This window comes from Schistosoma haematobium, chromosome 1 (genome assembly GCF_000699445.3).
Source record: "Schistosoma haematobium chromosome 1, whole genome shotgun sequence".
Taxonomy (NCBI): domain Eukaryota; kingdom Metazoa; phylum Platyhelminthes; class Trematoda; order Strigeidida; family Schistosomatidae; genus Schistosoma; species Schistosoma haematobium.
In genome coordinates this window covers 45,436,010-45,452,358 of record NC_067196.1, presented here as the reverse complement: position 1 = coordinate 45,452,358, position 16,349 = coordinate 45,436,010, and the positions used below count along the sequence as shown (strand labels likewise).

At 36.8% G+C, this 16,349-nt stretch overlaps 1 protein-coding gene across 1 annotated transcript in view; it reads right to left on the bottom strand.

The window, feature by feature from the left end:
- Positions 1 to 16,146, bottom strand: part of UBR5 (E3 ubiquitin-protein ligase ubr5) — a gene marked incomplete at both ends in the record, with an annotated part of 36,467 nt that extends 20,321 nt beyond the window's left edge. Inside the window, 16 exons of the mRNA XM_051218498.1 lie at positions 374 to 767; positions 2,029 to 2,312; positions 3,641 to 3,946; positions 4,500 to 4,880; positions 7,068 to 7,223; positions 7,419 to 7,774; positions 8,499 to 8,883; positions 9,956 to 10,271; positions 10,522 to 10,865; positions 11,053 to 11,298; positions 12,005 to 12,168; positions 12,963 to 13,275; positions 13,558 to 13,714; positions 13,845 to 13,912; positions 13,948 to 14,074; positions 16,064 to 16,146. Of these exons, the coding sequence (XP_051074210.1) occupies positions 374 to 767; positions 2,029 to 2,312; positions 3,641 to 3,946; positions 4,500 to 4,880; positions 7,068 to 7,223; positions 7,419 to 7,774; positions 8,499 to 8,883; positions 9,956 to 10,271; positions 10,522 to 10,865; positions 11,053 to 11,298; positions 12,005 to 12,168; positions 12,963 to 13,275; positions 13,558 to 13,714; positions 13,845 to 13,912; positions 13,948 to 14,074; positions 16,064 to 16,146 (4,080 nt within the window). The remainder of the gene's footprint in view (positions 1 to 373; positions 768 to 2,028; positions 2,313 to 3,640; positions 3,947 to 4,499; positions 4,881 to 7,067; positions 7,224 to 7,418; positions 7,775 to 8,498; positions 8,884 to 9,955; positions 10,272 to 10,521; positions 10,866 to 11,052; positions 11,299 to 12,004; positions 12,169 to 12,962; positions 13,276 to 13,557; positions 13,715 to 13,844; positions 13,913 to 13,947; positions 14,075 to 16,063) is intronic.
- Between the last annotated feature and the right edge of the window lie 203 nt (positions 16,147 to 16,349).

The window sequence follows — 16,349 nt, the reverse complement described above, 5'->3', positions numbered from 1 at the left end:
TGTAAGTATTGTATGTTACTGTTGTACAGTGGCCCCAGTATTGTAAACAAATATTCTTGGAAATGATGAGCTTAGAATTGTCTCTCAACGGGATTGAAAATATTGTGAAAATGGATGAGACAGTAATGAAAAAAATGAATGTGAAGTAAGGTAGATAGGTAGTCTGCTCTCTAACTGTAGTAGATTCTTGGAATATAGGATGGGACTCTACAAAAATTCATTTTGAGAGGGTGAAGGATCAAAAAGTAACAACATTTTATGACTTAACTTAAATATTTAACTGAAACCACTGCTTCTTTACAAAAAAAAAACATTAAATATCAAATCGACCCGAAAAATGTTCAAAATAAATTTAAGATAAAATCGTAATCACCCGAATGGTATCATACAAAAATCGAGCAACACTGTAAGCTCGAATTTTAATTGCCAACATAAATGGTGTAAGGTCTTCAGTATTGCGAGCGGTTAGAAGCGGGATCAAACTAGGTATTAAATGTCGACTCTCTACTAAAAGACGAAGTATGCGATATGAAGAGATTCTCCGAGTAAGTTCATCTTTTCGTACTGGAGGAAGATGCCAAAAATTTATACCATTTCCAGATGAAGGAGCAGTGTTGGAGGTGGTGCGGATGTCCGAGTCACCACGTGAAGTAGAGCTAGATAATGCTGCCGCCGCCGCAACAGTAGCAGCTTCAATAGAAGATCGAATAAACAGTTCATGCATGCTCAAACATCCAGAGCCGGCAGAAGAGCGAGCTACGGATGACCTGTAAGATAAAGTATGCATTGATGAAAAAATGATAAATCAGTTACAGAAAATAACTATATGATCATATCTAGAGTGGGTTGAAATGTGCGACTGTAATTGTAATTCTAATGCTAAAAAGTATCAAGTTATTCGCATCAATTTAATACCAATGATAGTTTGTGAGCATCTAATAGATTTACACGGCTTATAATTTTACTACATCTAGCACTACGGGATTTGAATCAACCACTGCATCTCTGTGCTAATGTGGTGTGGCAACTCGAACTGATGTACGTATGTACGAAGTTCTACGTTGTTACTGACTGACTGAATAGATTTACTTAAATCCAACAGATACCAGAAGGACGTAACATGATAAATGGTTGACATCCAATTTACAGACAAAAAATTACACATACAGAATAGTAGCTGGAATCAAATGAAATACTTTCCACTAGCAATGTAAAAACGCAACTAGATAATACATACTAGTTAACTATTTGACTAGGACGTTTTGCACTGATATAATGAAAAGAACAACTACAAAGTTTAAAGAAGTAACATGGTTGAGAAAACCTTACAAGACAGCATTCAAAACTTCATGAAACGTATGAAAATACAACTGGCTTGCTAGTATATACAATCTGAAGACTCAATACATGTTGATCAGTAGCCGACTAATCATAAACAAGGGTCATATACGAACATTCATAGGTCCAAGTTGCCGCATTCCACATCAAAAGAAAGGAAAATTCACATGATAAAAAGGAAAGAAGTAAATATCAGCTAAATAAAAGGGATATAAGCAAAAAAGTAGTAAATGAGAAGTAGGATCGAATACTAAGCTAAGGATTGTGATGAATATATAGAAATAATGTATGTGTACCACTGAAATTGATTATGACCCTCATCAACTAGCATTTCCAACTACTGAGATTATAATTAATTCATGAACCACACAAAGGAATACTGAGCATTCCCACACTAACAATGAGTTTATGAACCGACTTCACATCTTAGTTTGGTCTCAGATATTGGCTAGAATAACAGCGGAAGTCTCATGAGTAAACCATTTAGCTCAGAGAAACCAAAATCAGAACAAACTACAGTTTAGTCATGGAGTAATTAGTAAGCAAAGATACCATAAACGGAAATATATTTCAGTTCCCGATCCAAACCTTCAAGTAGAAATAAAAAAATTACTATCACAAAAGTGAAACATTTCCATGCATAGAACCATAATAAATGATATAGTTCATTGTAATTTGAAGTTAACTAACCAAAATGAGGGTTGCCGGCTGGAAGTATTTGGATTAACTACTTTCATCACAGAAGCATCAGAAGATTCATTGGCCTCCTTAATTGGTTTGGTCTTATCCTCAAAAGTAGGACGAAATATAGGGCTAGTAAGGACAGGTTCAAGTTTTGACAGCCATTCAGGACTTGTTTCTTTGTTAGATTGTGGTGCACACATCGACACAGCCATGTGAAGTAAATTGCGCCGTCCATCCGCCATCTCGCAAGCGACTTTAAGACTTTCAACTGAAGACAAGTCAGCAGCCAACTGGTAAAATGTAAAACCACATTACAGGTTGAGGTATAATAATTGGATTGAGATTATTAGTCAGGAAATGCTTATTTGATTTTAGTGTTTCATGAGGTACCTTAAAAGTGTAACGTATATGCCAAGCAAAAGTTTATATCTCGATTACGAAGTACGCTGTTTGAATGGAAATTAATTAAGATAACAGGCTCCCTGAACTAAAGTTCAAATGGGTGCCCTGTTGGATAACCAATGAGCTGCTACTTCACTAAATGTAAAATTATGTATAAAACTATCTTAAGCAAAATTGGGCTAGTTTAAGATACTATAATTCCTAACACAAGGTAGAAAAAGATAAACCATAGTACAAGTTATAACATCTAACATACCACCTGTTTTGTTCCTTCCGAGTGGATTTCAGAAGTTCTGAGAAATACCTCGTTTTACCAACAGATTGGCGTGAATCTAAAACATCTACTACTGATAGTGATAATTTATTCCAAAGTTCCACCAAATCGAATGTCCTGCTACATAAGTCTATTTAAAGGGTCTAGGTTGATAAACATACACAATAGATTAACTGATATGTAATTTGAAGTTCGATAATCATTAGACGCTATTTAAAATGATCTTAGAGATACATAGGAAACATTTAACAGACAGTTTACATTTAATATACGACAAAAAGCGTATAATATGTCTGCATCATACATCCATTCTACTGACATAATAAAGTATGTACCCCTACTTATTTTGATCACATTTTAAAGCAGTATAGTATGTACTAATTTACTTACTGATTACAAAAGTAGTGTGTATCGAGACAAGCAAAATCATACAGATTCAAGTTAGATAACAGAAAGTGAGATTATCGCTTTACTTTTAAGAATTGTGAAATGAGAGAACCGACAAAATCAGTGTTAATTAGAAATTTTTAAATGTCAAGCAAGTTATCAAGTTTTCGACACATTTGTCTAGATATCTTTTAGGACAGCTGTAGGAAAAATGGACCATGCCATCTTTATAGGACAAGATGATTGGTTTTCCACACAAGAAACTATGAATACAGCCCACAAGCGTGACTAAGATGGCAAGAATTGTGGTATGATAATCTTCGTCTACCCTACTAAACTAGAAAAGGATTAAATCTACACCTAATAAGAGTAGCTACCGTAAATTAGTTATTACCACCCGACAAAGGCTGTAGCTAATTCATTCAAATCAACAGTCGATGCTGAAATCTAACCATTCTGTATTGGATAAAAAGTGAAACGTTAAAAAGTATCATAGTATTTTAAATACGAAAGAAAAACTATGAAATGATAAAGGACAATGATAGAGAAACACACCAATTTCTCAACTTGGACGTCATTAGCTCTAAGAATATGTGGCATTAAAGTAAGGTCTTGTACAACCACTAGACCAAACAGACAACGTGGTTGTTGTTCACTTTGTGACTTTGAAGACTGTCGTCCATTCGTACACCCTGAAATTCCAGACGGTGGTAAATGATTTCGAATCCAAGCAAAAGACGTACATTGGACAGGAGGAAGATCAACTGACATCAAATTAGTCCATATTTCATGGCTGGCTGTTCTTGAAGGTGGAATAAATGGCAAAACTAGACCACTAGGATCCCGTAACAGTAACGGATGCTGTCACGAAAAAAAAATTCACAAATTTTTGACAAAATTATATTAAAGAACGATTCGACTATTGATTACAAACATAAAAACACCGGCTTGATACATATTCAACAACGAACAACAGGATTACTACAAAAATGTATTGCGCGAAGACTAAAAGCATACTATACTACATACATTTGAGGATATTAAACTAGGAACTTTCTTGAATGAGTAGACACCTATCCTCTAATAGACTCAGTGTGTCTGTATCATAGAACTAAATGTAATATGGGTTGAGTGCTGTTCACAAAGTAAATTAACTGGATAGGATAATAAAAAAATATTATTGCGTTAAAACTCTGGTCAATAAGGTGATTCAAAACTTTGAAGTCTAATTGTACGCATAAATAGACCAAATGTACGAGGCTTATAACGAAAACCTTGTAGGCAATTCAACAATCGAAATTAAAATTCAACCGATAAGATTTTTTGTGATAATAACTTTGATGACAGTAATAGTGTGGTTACGTTAATTATACAAAGTATACACTAGCCAAATAATATCAGGAAAAAAACTCACTTCAGACGGGCAAGTTATTGTGGCTGATCCATCCTTTACTTCTGCAACAGGTTTGAGTGCAGAAGCACTTACTGGCATTCTTTGGTTGATAATTAATTTTCCTGATAAATTGTAAACCTGATACAAAGCGGATTGATAGGGTCCACCATCTGTTTGTTCTGCGATGACATGAATACGACTGTTTTCAACCGCAAGTGCTAGAATTTTAGGAGCATAGCAAGGTAAACCTTTCGAAACCCTTGAATCACCTGAATTCCGACTGTAATTGCTACTCGGAGCAGCAAATACACGTCTGGGTGTGCGTTGTACAACATCAGGGACTCGTACCAACCCAGCATTACGAACAATCGTTAAGTCTTCTTTGCGTAACAATCGGCAATCCTAGGTACAAAACAGAGAAAACAAAAAGATTATGGACAGCTCTCACACGTACAGTCGATAGACGCTGTTTGGAACAAAACTCATTATTAAAGTTATCACACTAAACAACCAAACTAGTGCCCCAAAATGCCCTGGTACGGCCGAAGGGGAGGAGAGTCCGCTCCTCCTCTTCAAATGCTCTCACATAGCCACGTGTATATAGCCACAGCCAGTGAAGTCCTACTCACTGCCTCATTGTAGCGAGGGTGTTGTCTACGAAACTGAGAGGACGAAAAGTGAATATCCGGTGCTTTAACCGGGTCGGCGGACACGGAGGACCCACCTAGAGGAGTTGGAAAACCCTGATTCCAAACCAATGGTGTATATGGACTCCAGAGTTCTGGGGAAATAAATGGAGTATGAACCAATTATTGGTCAACGGCTAACATGGGACTGCATTACCTGACGTTGCTCCACTGCCTTGTGGATCAGACCTTTAGGCCGAAGGCTTCGCGTGTGACCCCCTAAGAAAACCACCTGCTTCGCTTCGGTCTGGGCACCCGAGCAGTAACACAGCCCACACACAAATCAAGTGACTTGTGTGGTGCATATGTATTCGGTGTCCATTTGTACTAATATTTATGTGCTCAAATAAATAAATATAAATATGACCAAACTAGTCAATCAGTCAGCTACAACGCAGGATCAGGCACATATATGCATCGGTCCAAGTTGACATACCGCATTAGCACAGCAAGATGAACACCCGATTCATAGGAGTGGTTAAGTCAGTGGTGGTAATATATAAAAGAAAGATTGCATATAAGGATATAGTGCAGGAAGAATGAATTAGTTCGTAGAAAGAAAGATATGAAGTGATTTTAATCTCTTAGTTTAAGGGAAGATAGAGAGTGTATACACCGACGCCATTGTGAACGATTCTGAGCCATGTCACCAAGTGTCTCCAACCATTGGTTACGATAGTCACGCGGACCCCAACCAAGTAAACTGCATCTACCAACATGGCTCAGGCTAGAAGTTAGTGACTTCAAGCACTGATGCCATGTTTTGGTTTGGCCACCCCTAACTTTCTTCCAACCATTCCCAACACCGGTTAGCATTGCACGTCGTGGTAATCGGTGTTCGGGCATACGTAACACGTGGCCCAACCATCTCAGTCGATGAAGATTCACAACCTCATAAACTGATTTACCATCATTCCCTAATATCCTGCGTCTAACCTCACTATTACTTACCCGGTGATCCCAGGAGATGCGAGCAATATTTCTAAGACATCTGTGGTCAAATACTAGTAGCTGACGAGTATCTTCTACTCTTAATGGTCACGTTTCGCAGCCGTAAACTAAAACAGAACGGACTACAACGAAGTATACTCGTCCCTTAATTGATAGACGGATATCTCGCCTTCGCCATAGGTGACATAAGTTAGCAAAAGTTAAACGAGCTTTTCGAATGGGTGCTGAGATTTCATCAAACACTAACCCATTAAGGCTAATCAGACTTCGAAGATAAGTGACGTTGTCAACGTGTTCGACTACTTCACTCCCTATCCTTAGTTCAGGTGTTGACGCAGACCAGTCCTGAAGCAACAACTTGCATCTAGAGGGAGAAAAGCGCATTCCAAACATCCTGGCATTGTTGCTTAGTGCTACCAGAAGACTGCATTTTATCAGCGTCTCCACCAAACAGGAATATGTCATCTGCGTGTTCTAAGTCGATACCCGAGAATTCACTGGCGGAAAGTATTAAATCAGGATTTATTGTTTAGTGCCCAGAAAGCCACAACGCATCAGACTCAGGTGCAAACCCCCTTTCTATCTATACAGTTAAAAATATGCGACTAATAATTAGCCCAATCAAGTTTGATGTAATGATGAACAATTTAATGAAAAGAATTTCATCAAGACTTTAAAACGAGGACAAAGATCTCCAAACACAATATAGATATTTCATTATATCCATAAGACTATCACAGTATTGTCCCTATATAAATATTTTACGCCTTAAAATCCAAACGCACAATTAATCAATTTGCAATTTAAATTAGCTAAACATGGGATTACAAAAAATTCCACGTTACGAAGAAATGAAAACACTTCTGTACGTAAACAGGTGACTTAAATACTATATCTAACCTGACGAATGCTATTGAAAATAATTAAACACCATTGTAGTTATTAAACTTACGTTAAGCCAGCTCATTGGGTCAGCAGATGTGAGGGGAATTTGGGAATAAGTTGATGTTGTGGCGGTTAGTGAAGAACTGACTCCCAAAATGCTATTAATGAGAACACATACAGGGGAATATGGACAATTGGCAGCCACACATGATCGTTCTTGTTCCTACAATTAAAGGGTTCATATTATTTATGAGATAATTAACAAACAACGGAAGAAACTCATTGATTCATTAACAAGTATGAACACATTTCAGTGGAGAGAATTCCCTTTTCGATATCATTTTCTTAGGTTGTACATTTTTATTTACAGATAATCTTTACACGTAATATTAATAAGCAAAGATATATTGTAACAAACCTTTAGGAATTTAACAGCTGCAATATTCCCATCCACTTTAAGTACAATACCCACTGGTTGAGTTCGCCCATCCTCGACAAATACAACATCGCTTAAACACCAATCTTCTTCGGAAAAAGTAGAGTTATTAGATGCTCGATTACATCCTATATCTGATCTATTCGTTACATCAATGACATCATGGTTTAAATCGATGGAACCACGTTTGTTAGCGGAATTGACTGGAACACCAATAGAAGGATCTCGATCAGCAGAGCGACCACGCGCACTGCGACCATTATTTTGATTACCGACGTCCCAATCCCCGACAATACGTTCACTACGATCGCCCGAGATGCTAGGAACTTTTTTCCTTTCTGTAAGCGTAAAGTGATAACAGAGTGAGAACGTAATTGTCAGAAACGGTATAAGGAAAATACTTAACAGATAATCAGTCAAAACATCGTAAGAGTCATGTGCACAACTCCTTATCTTAAAAAATCTCTTCAACGGGAAATAATAGAAATATCAATCGATTTACTGCAAAGGTAGGCTTCAGAAACAAAACCTGACTCGAACTATTCCACTGTCCAAGCTATAAAACTATATTTGACTCTACTTAGCTGATAGAAAATATGTACAGAAAGGACAGTACATACTGAAAGCTAAATCAGTTCACCATGATAAAAAAACACTACACAGGATTAATGATAAATTTCTATGAAGCATATTGTGTATTAGTCGAGTAGAAGTCCATATATCGACTATCAAAAAATTCGTTATAATCCAGTAAATACATGCATGTTTGTGCTATGGAACGTAGCTTACATTTACTACAAGGAATATTAATTCATCATACTCCTATACCAAAGATAAGTGGATAGATAATTTGGTTACATTTTCAGTCAATCAATATGGAATGTACAAGAAAGGTATTAAACTTATAATGACAGTGGAAATTTTGAAAACTACATGATATTTATTTTGATAATAAAGATCTCTTATCAAATTTTTAAAAATCCTTCATCACCTAAAAAGTACAAAGTTGACATGTTTATTTAACAGTGATTGTTAGCTGAAACATTTCGAGAATGAACTCACTAAATGTTCCTGGGCTAACTCTTACAGGACCTGACTGGTCACTACATGTGGAAGAAGCTGGAGATGGTGGAGGTGGCATTTCCTGAAACGTTAGGGTAGAGTTGCTTCCACTCGACGAAATGGCTATCTGGTCACTAGGGAACTGAACTCCTGAAACACTGTTACCCAAAGATGCTGAGCATTGTGACGAGCTATGCTGATTGTGAACTGTTAGACCCAAAGTATATGGGCAAGTCAGTATATGTTGTGATGAATCAGATGATAAAGCAGGAGGATGAAATGGACCTTCATTAATTCCTGATGTAAAGGAAGTGGAGTTCATAACGTTAATACGAAAGCGACATACATCCGTTGTTTTCCAGGCATCTTCAAGTAGCGTTCCCACCTAGGCAAATACAAGTCAGGGACAAAATCAATAGAGAGTAAGGCAAATAACAAGATTATCTTTACCAGACATGCTGAATCTACATGAGACAGCATGAAGAACAAACCAGAACAATGTAGGCAACATTCCTAAAACGTGTTGAAATCATTTTCAGAATAATTTAAAAGGGATTTCAGAAAGGTCCTGATCTGATGTCAGTGTACCAGGCTGTTATTGCATGTTGGGGTGTATTCTGGAAAGTCTATTCTAAATACTGATGAAGAGGCTCAAGTAAACTTGTGATAGAGCAATCTTGTTCCTATATACCTTTCTAAAAACGATTAATGGTTGATATATCCCAAACTTTCTGACATGAACACTAACAGAATATTTCTGTAATAGATCAATTAGGAAGGTTATATATTGGTGTAGGTTTATTATCCATTTAGACCAACATAATTTCATAATCTATAGTCCCACCAAGTCTCAATTGTCAGGAACTGGAAACCATTCAAGCAAAAACACAACATAGAACAGATTTGGTACAAAGTTTTAAAACTAGAAGACTTCGTTTAGATTACAGTATTGTAAAAAATGATATTTAAATTAATGTTGATAAAGATCACTTTTGGTCGATTACTACGAAACACATTAGATTTACAAACTTTGCCCTTTGAATACAAGAATCTTTACTTCTAGTAATATAAGTGTTCAATACGGAAAGTCACGGTTTCATATGTGACTAATAAATACACTTTTTCTTAAGAGCAATATCAGCATCCCAAAGCAACTGTAATATGATTGCATGTCATCACAATGTTCAATTCACAACGTTCAAAGCATTGAGATATCTCTTGGACATCACCTGATGTAACTCAAATAATAATAATGAACACTAATGTATAAGGCTGTGAAAGATGCCTATCGTATGAATAGTACCAAAAACGTATCCGATAAGAAATTTGAACCTACAGCTTGATGAACGAAAATTGATTATTTGAACTATGATTCTCACGTGACTTATTTTACTAGATTTGTAAATACATAAAATACCAAACACAATAATGAAAAATGGGAGCTTCAATAAACACACCTTCGGTACTCCACCAACTACAGTAAAACCAATCGCTCCAGCATGGAATATTGGAGCACTACGTATACAAACAAACGAACCAGGTACAATCCCAGTACTTGAACTTGATATATCTGTCACGTTTTGCCCATGAATTTCTCCTGTACTGGTATTTGATGACTCTGAAGTGGAGTTGCTGCTGGACTGCTGAGATAAACAATATCGACGACTGCCAGAATTTTTGGATGACGCATTAGTTCTTTTAGAAACTGATGAGACACGATTTTGACGCATTTTTTCGATCGCTCGCTGCCTCATGTAGGAAGGATAAATTCCCCTGTAGATAATTAAATGAAAATACTTCACATGTTCGATAACCAGTAGCAATTGACATCATTTAATTACACTTGTTTAATACCATTTTTAAAAACAGAAGCATATAAACTACTTCAAATACAGACAAACACTAAAAAACTAAGCTGAGAGTTTAGCTCTTGAGAAAAGAAAATACAAAACACAGTAAAGTCCAAAACTGTCACACTATAAATAAGTTGAAAATATAAGAAATTTAACCGATTGTAACATACCACCAATATACTGAACCGGATAAACAGCGGATAACAGTCACTAGTGGAGCAGTATGAATTTCGACAACGGTTTCATCACGTAGTTCAGGAAACAAAACAGCCTGATGCTCTATTCCTAAGGAACCAGATAATGAGCCTAATGGGTAGGAGGCAGGTAACGAATGGACAAGACTTTCATCCATCCATGTAGCAAACTTCCCTGTAGCTGTTAACACAGTTGCCCGAGTAGCACAGCCAGAAAGTTTGATTATTTTCTCATCGCCCAAACCAAGGTCCAAAACTCGTGGATGGTACACCGCAGAGAAGCTGTGCTCTGCATGTCCTGTTGATTCTGAGTCTATAATCTTTAGAAACAATAACAAAAGCAACTGAAGATTGATCTAGTAGAAATACTAGTAAGTAACTAATAAAAATCTATTCACTTTGACAAACATTTACTATTAGAAACAATGAAGATATTAGCTGACTTATTTCAATAGATATCACTTAAAATACATCTAAAACTAAACAACTTAGACAATTTTAACTTACTTTCTTATCGTTATCTTCCTTTAAGTTTGCCGTATTGCGCATAAAAAAAGGAGTAGAATCTCCCCACCTCCATTGATGGAGTTCACCCCAAGTTGTTAAAGCAACTAATTCAGAATGAAGTGCTGTGATATGCACAAAGTGCAAATTTAATTCTGAATTTTCAGGATCTGGCCAGAATTCGAGTACATCACACAACTGTACATAGTAACGGGTAGAACTGCCAGACTGTTTGACGTTATCACTTGCCTGAGTATAAGAAAATAACATGACGATAACTCTGATAGAAATTACTAGTCACATAAATTAGATATCACAAAGCATCAAACAGATGTATAAATCTATTTATAAATACATTCACAGAAATCATAGATTCAGTTAATATGAGATTCTGAAGTCTTATTTCCTTGGATAAAATTGCGTTAGATATTCACTGGACATGAACGTCGTTAGGTCGGCTACGGCAGCATGAGATGTTGCATAATTCACATCACCTATGACAATTCTTTTTATTGTAATTCTAGATTGTTACGAAAACAAAGGCTAAACGTCGTTGATTTATTTACCTCTTAATAAGCAAATAGAATCGATTCTTAGCACTTTTTTTCGTTCGGCTTCATAATCAAAGTCTACATCTTGGTTTATCAAGAAAACTAATGTTATACTACTTTTCATTTCATGTTCATGTTCGTACACAAGGAAACAAATACTTACGTCACATCATCGAATTAACAGAGATCTTCAATAGCTAAGCAAATACTATTGATAGGTTTACAGATACGGACATGATAATGCATCATTCAGGAGAAGTAACTGTAGGACAATACGTAAATATCAGAAATCCAAAAATAAGAGTTGATGTTTAGTACAATTTTTAAAATAAACTGATTGAAATAGAAACACTAAAAAGGATTTGAATATAAGGACTAGAAAACCCTGTAAAAAATCTACTCACAGAATCCGAAGCAGTTGAGTTTCTAAGTGAATCTGCAACAGATCTATTGTAGGTTGTGTCGCTTACGACAGAAGTATTGCGTCCGGAATACAGTTCGTTACCTCTATTGTATAAATGGGATTCCATACGGCGACGTTTGCGACGATCACTAAGAAAACCATATTCTAAACAGGTAACAAAAATCGTTACATTAGCAGATATCAGAACGAAAACCTAATTTTATACACAGAGTATCAACCAAATTATAATGGCATTACGAAATCTTAAAAACCTTAAATACATGCATTCAAGATTATAATTAATTCACCTGTAGGAACCTAAACAACTCTAAGACTAAATCAAAACACAAATGGTTTCCAAAAAAGTCAAAAGGTCAACCTTTGTTTGTGTATTTCACTTAAACTATATCAACAGACTAGTACTACTACATATTTTCATTTGGTTATTAGCATGAGCTTATCCGAAATTCCCTAAAGTAAACAAAGATATTTCCTTGAGAATTGGATGAAAGTTCATGACTAAATATGATACAATACTTGTGCGTATGAAGTACCACTAACAAAATATGCTAGAAATTAAAAACAACTGATAAACCCTTTACACAGAACTAAAATCCTGACTAGCTTGTCCAAAACGTCTTTTAGTCAAAAAGGCTGCCGGTTAACACTTAAGTAAACAGAATACACCCATTGAAACATAAAATAAGAAAGATTGGTTCAGCGAAGAATTATTTTTTTCAGGGAATTCATTTTCAAAGTTGTACAATCGCAAATATATGTACTTATTTTTCAGAATGATAATAAAATTCTATTGAACGCGGTAACAATGGGGTAGAATAAACAAATGTATCTTAACGCTTTACCGCTGACACCCAATTATAGGGAAATAAACTTTAACACTAATCCACCCCTTGTACCGAATAGCGAGAGATTAATGCATTAAAATATGTTACACTAACCATAATCGGATGTCAAATCACCGCGAAAACGCGGAGATGTGGGGGGCCCAGCCATTTCATCAGCTATTAGTCCATCAGCATCAAAAAGTCCATGGCTATCTGGGTACTCAAAGAATGACAACAGCTCCACTGCTTCATCGTCCCAGTCGTCCGAGTTTCCGCCTGCCCCAGCTCCAGGAGCATTTCCATCACTAGAATTTCCACCGTTACCCTGTTCCGCTTCATCATCACGAGAAAGCAAATTATTCACCGCCATATTAACGTCCAAATTCGTATTCTGTAGTTCACGGACGATTACTTGCCGTGACTTCCCCTAAAAATTAATAACATCATTAACGATTCCGACAGTTAAAAAATTCACAACTCCGTTAGTTGAAAAGCCGACCACATGACCATTACCAATTTTGAAAAAAAGCCATGTGCTATCTAAAATTGCATAAGATTCAAGCAAAACCTTATAAGTGGATCATCCACATACAAGTAATTGGAATGGGTCATGTTTGTCATTATGATTCAAAATATATAATAAATACAATACTGTTACATAAGTAAAAGCTACATACGAACAAAGACGTACTCGAAAACCGATACTTACTTGCAAGACAGTTTGGCATTCTTCAATCAATACCTCTGGAATTTCACTCTCAGGAATTTGATGTGTAACTGGCCTCGCCAGGTAAATCCCCTGACGTTGCATTTCACGCAAAAAGCTGATGCCTCTAGATGTTCTACCAAGAACATTTAAAGGCGACCTATATGAACGACTTCCATGTTGTGTACTTCCAGTACGAGCTACAACCCCCTCTCTAACAGTACTGGATGAGTCACTGCACGACATCCCTTGCTTTCGCCTTTTGGAGTAAATTAAAATGAAAAACTTACTTTCTATCAGGCTTCTGTGATAAACGATCAGAATTTATGGTGTAAGCCACCCGACACACTTGACCGTCCTAAAGTGGTGAATACTACTTACAGATAACCTTACCTCTAAACGAAAAGCTATGTGTGAAGGACTGATTACACATTGTGCTATTGAATCCCGGGTTAATGGACGCAAAACATCAGGTATAGAAACCCCGTCACGCTTGATTTGTTCTGAAATTTCCTTTAACCTTGATAATGAACGAAAGAGTTAAAACAGGAATATAAATGCCTTGTCAAAATAAAATGTTAAGCGTAATCCTATTTTAACACGTTAAAAGTCCATTTAAAATGTATCCAGTACCAGATGCCCTGGTATGGCCGAGAGTGGGGTGGGCCCGCCCCCCTCTCCAAATGCTCTCACACGGCCACGCGTATACAGCCTCTGCCAGGGAAGTCCTACTCACTGCCTTCTCGTGGCGGGGATGTTGTTTACGAAAATGAGAGGACTAAAAGCGAATGTCCGGCGCTTTAACCGGATTCCAAACCAATGGTGCACATGGGCTCCAGTATCCTGCAAGAACAAATGGCGTATGAACCAATCTTGGTCACCGGCTACCATGGGACTGCATCTCCTCACGATGCTCCACTGCCTTGTAGATCAGACCTTCAGGTCGAAGGCTCGGGGTGTGGCCTCCTAAGAAGACCACCTGCTTCGGTCTGGGCATCCGAGCAGTATCACAGCCCACACACAAATATGATGAACTGTCGACAATTATGGAAAATACTTTTCTTGCTTCAATTGACAATCAAACGATCCACATTATTATTATTACTACTGTTATTATTTACTACGTCATTTATTCACTCTCTTTTATTCCTACTCTGTCTATCCTTATTTTTCGACTTATACAGCAGCTTGCCTATGGTGGAAATTCGGTTCTATCTAAACGTTCTCGAGTGGAGACGTTATCAGATATGGCTCAGAATAGAAGCCAGTGGCGATCCTGCTGTAACCTTTTACTTTCTTCATAAAAAGTGGTTGCTTCTTCCTTAACTGAAAGATCTCTTCTGAGTGTAGGTTCCTGTTTCCCCCATTATTATTATTACACTACCTTACACTAATCTGTTCGTTATCGTTTTTTTACACTCCTTACCTTTTTTTTCCTTCTCTGCAAATTCTTATTGCTTTGTGTGACGCATATATATTTGGTGCCCTCCTGTACCAATATTTATGTGTTCAAATAAATAAATAAAATAAGTACCAGAGCACATGCTAATGTAGCTCATGTATTGTGATATATATATATGGTTTTCTTATCGTATTTCTTAAATTTCAAGGGTCAATAGAAGTCTTTTGGTACTAAAATATACTGAATTCATGACGCTGACCTTTATCTGCATGAGACTGTAGATAATGTCCGGGGTTTTTGATACTATATCAAATTGCCACTGGTAGCAACTAATTGAAGAATACCATGATTACAAAGTTAACTACGATACAAAGTTTATACGACTGTCAAGTACCTTGCTGCAGGTTGCATTAATCAAATTCCGTAGTTAGGTAAAAAAAATAACTGGAAGACCTCTGAAGGACTCTTTTATTATCTCACTTGACCCGTAAATTGATTGAACTGTATCTTTGGAACCAAACGTAAACCCGAACGTAATACTTATGTCAGCAAAGACGTGGCATGAGTTCATGAAATCACTGACAATCGAACCGAATCATGTCGGCAAGTCCAAACTTGCTGGAAAACGCTGGAATCTTATCGTAAAACGTAAAGCTTGATTCGTTGTTCATATAACATTCTCACTAACAGGTAGACTAAAGCAGTCACACTACAACTCATACAATAGTTAGTGTCTATTTGGTTCATTTCTCGCAAGAACAATTTCAGTCACGATCGCCGCGTTTGCTACGCTCGTAGCCCTAAAATCATCAACACTAAGGATATAACTGGTAACCAGTTAGATTAGGGAAGATAAGGTTGAGACCTATTCGAGTCTACTTTATATAGCTCCAGTTGGCTAAGTGGAGATTTGAGTAGTCCCTGGTAAAACTTTGGTAAAGCTGATGGGTGCGTACATACAGTAAAATATATGAGACATATTTCAGCGTCACAAGTTTCGAAAGAATACTTTAAGGTAGCCATAAACATATTCGCCAATAAGACATTAAGACGTACGTTGCGATTTACACCAGTTCATGTTGAAAAATTCGTGCCATATAAACTCACTTTTCATGGAGATCATTCTGCAATTGGTAATAAGAACTTTCACCCTTTCCATGATCCTGAGCGAACAAAAAGATGCTCGACATGATATTAGACAGCCACAAACACGAAGGTCATCGAAGTTACTGAACGATCATAAGAACAAACCAAGGTCCGCCCAATTCGAAAAAATACTCACTTTGTTATTATCATTCTTAATAGGGTCTAGTAAATTATCATTCACACGATTAATATAGATTAATATCAAACCTATAGATTTCAAGACTCCTCCTGAGGGCCTTCTGCGGTT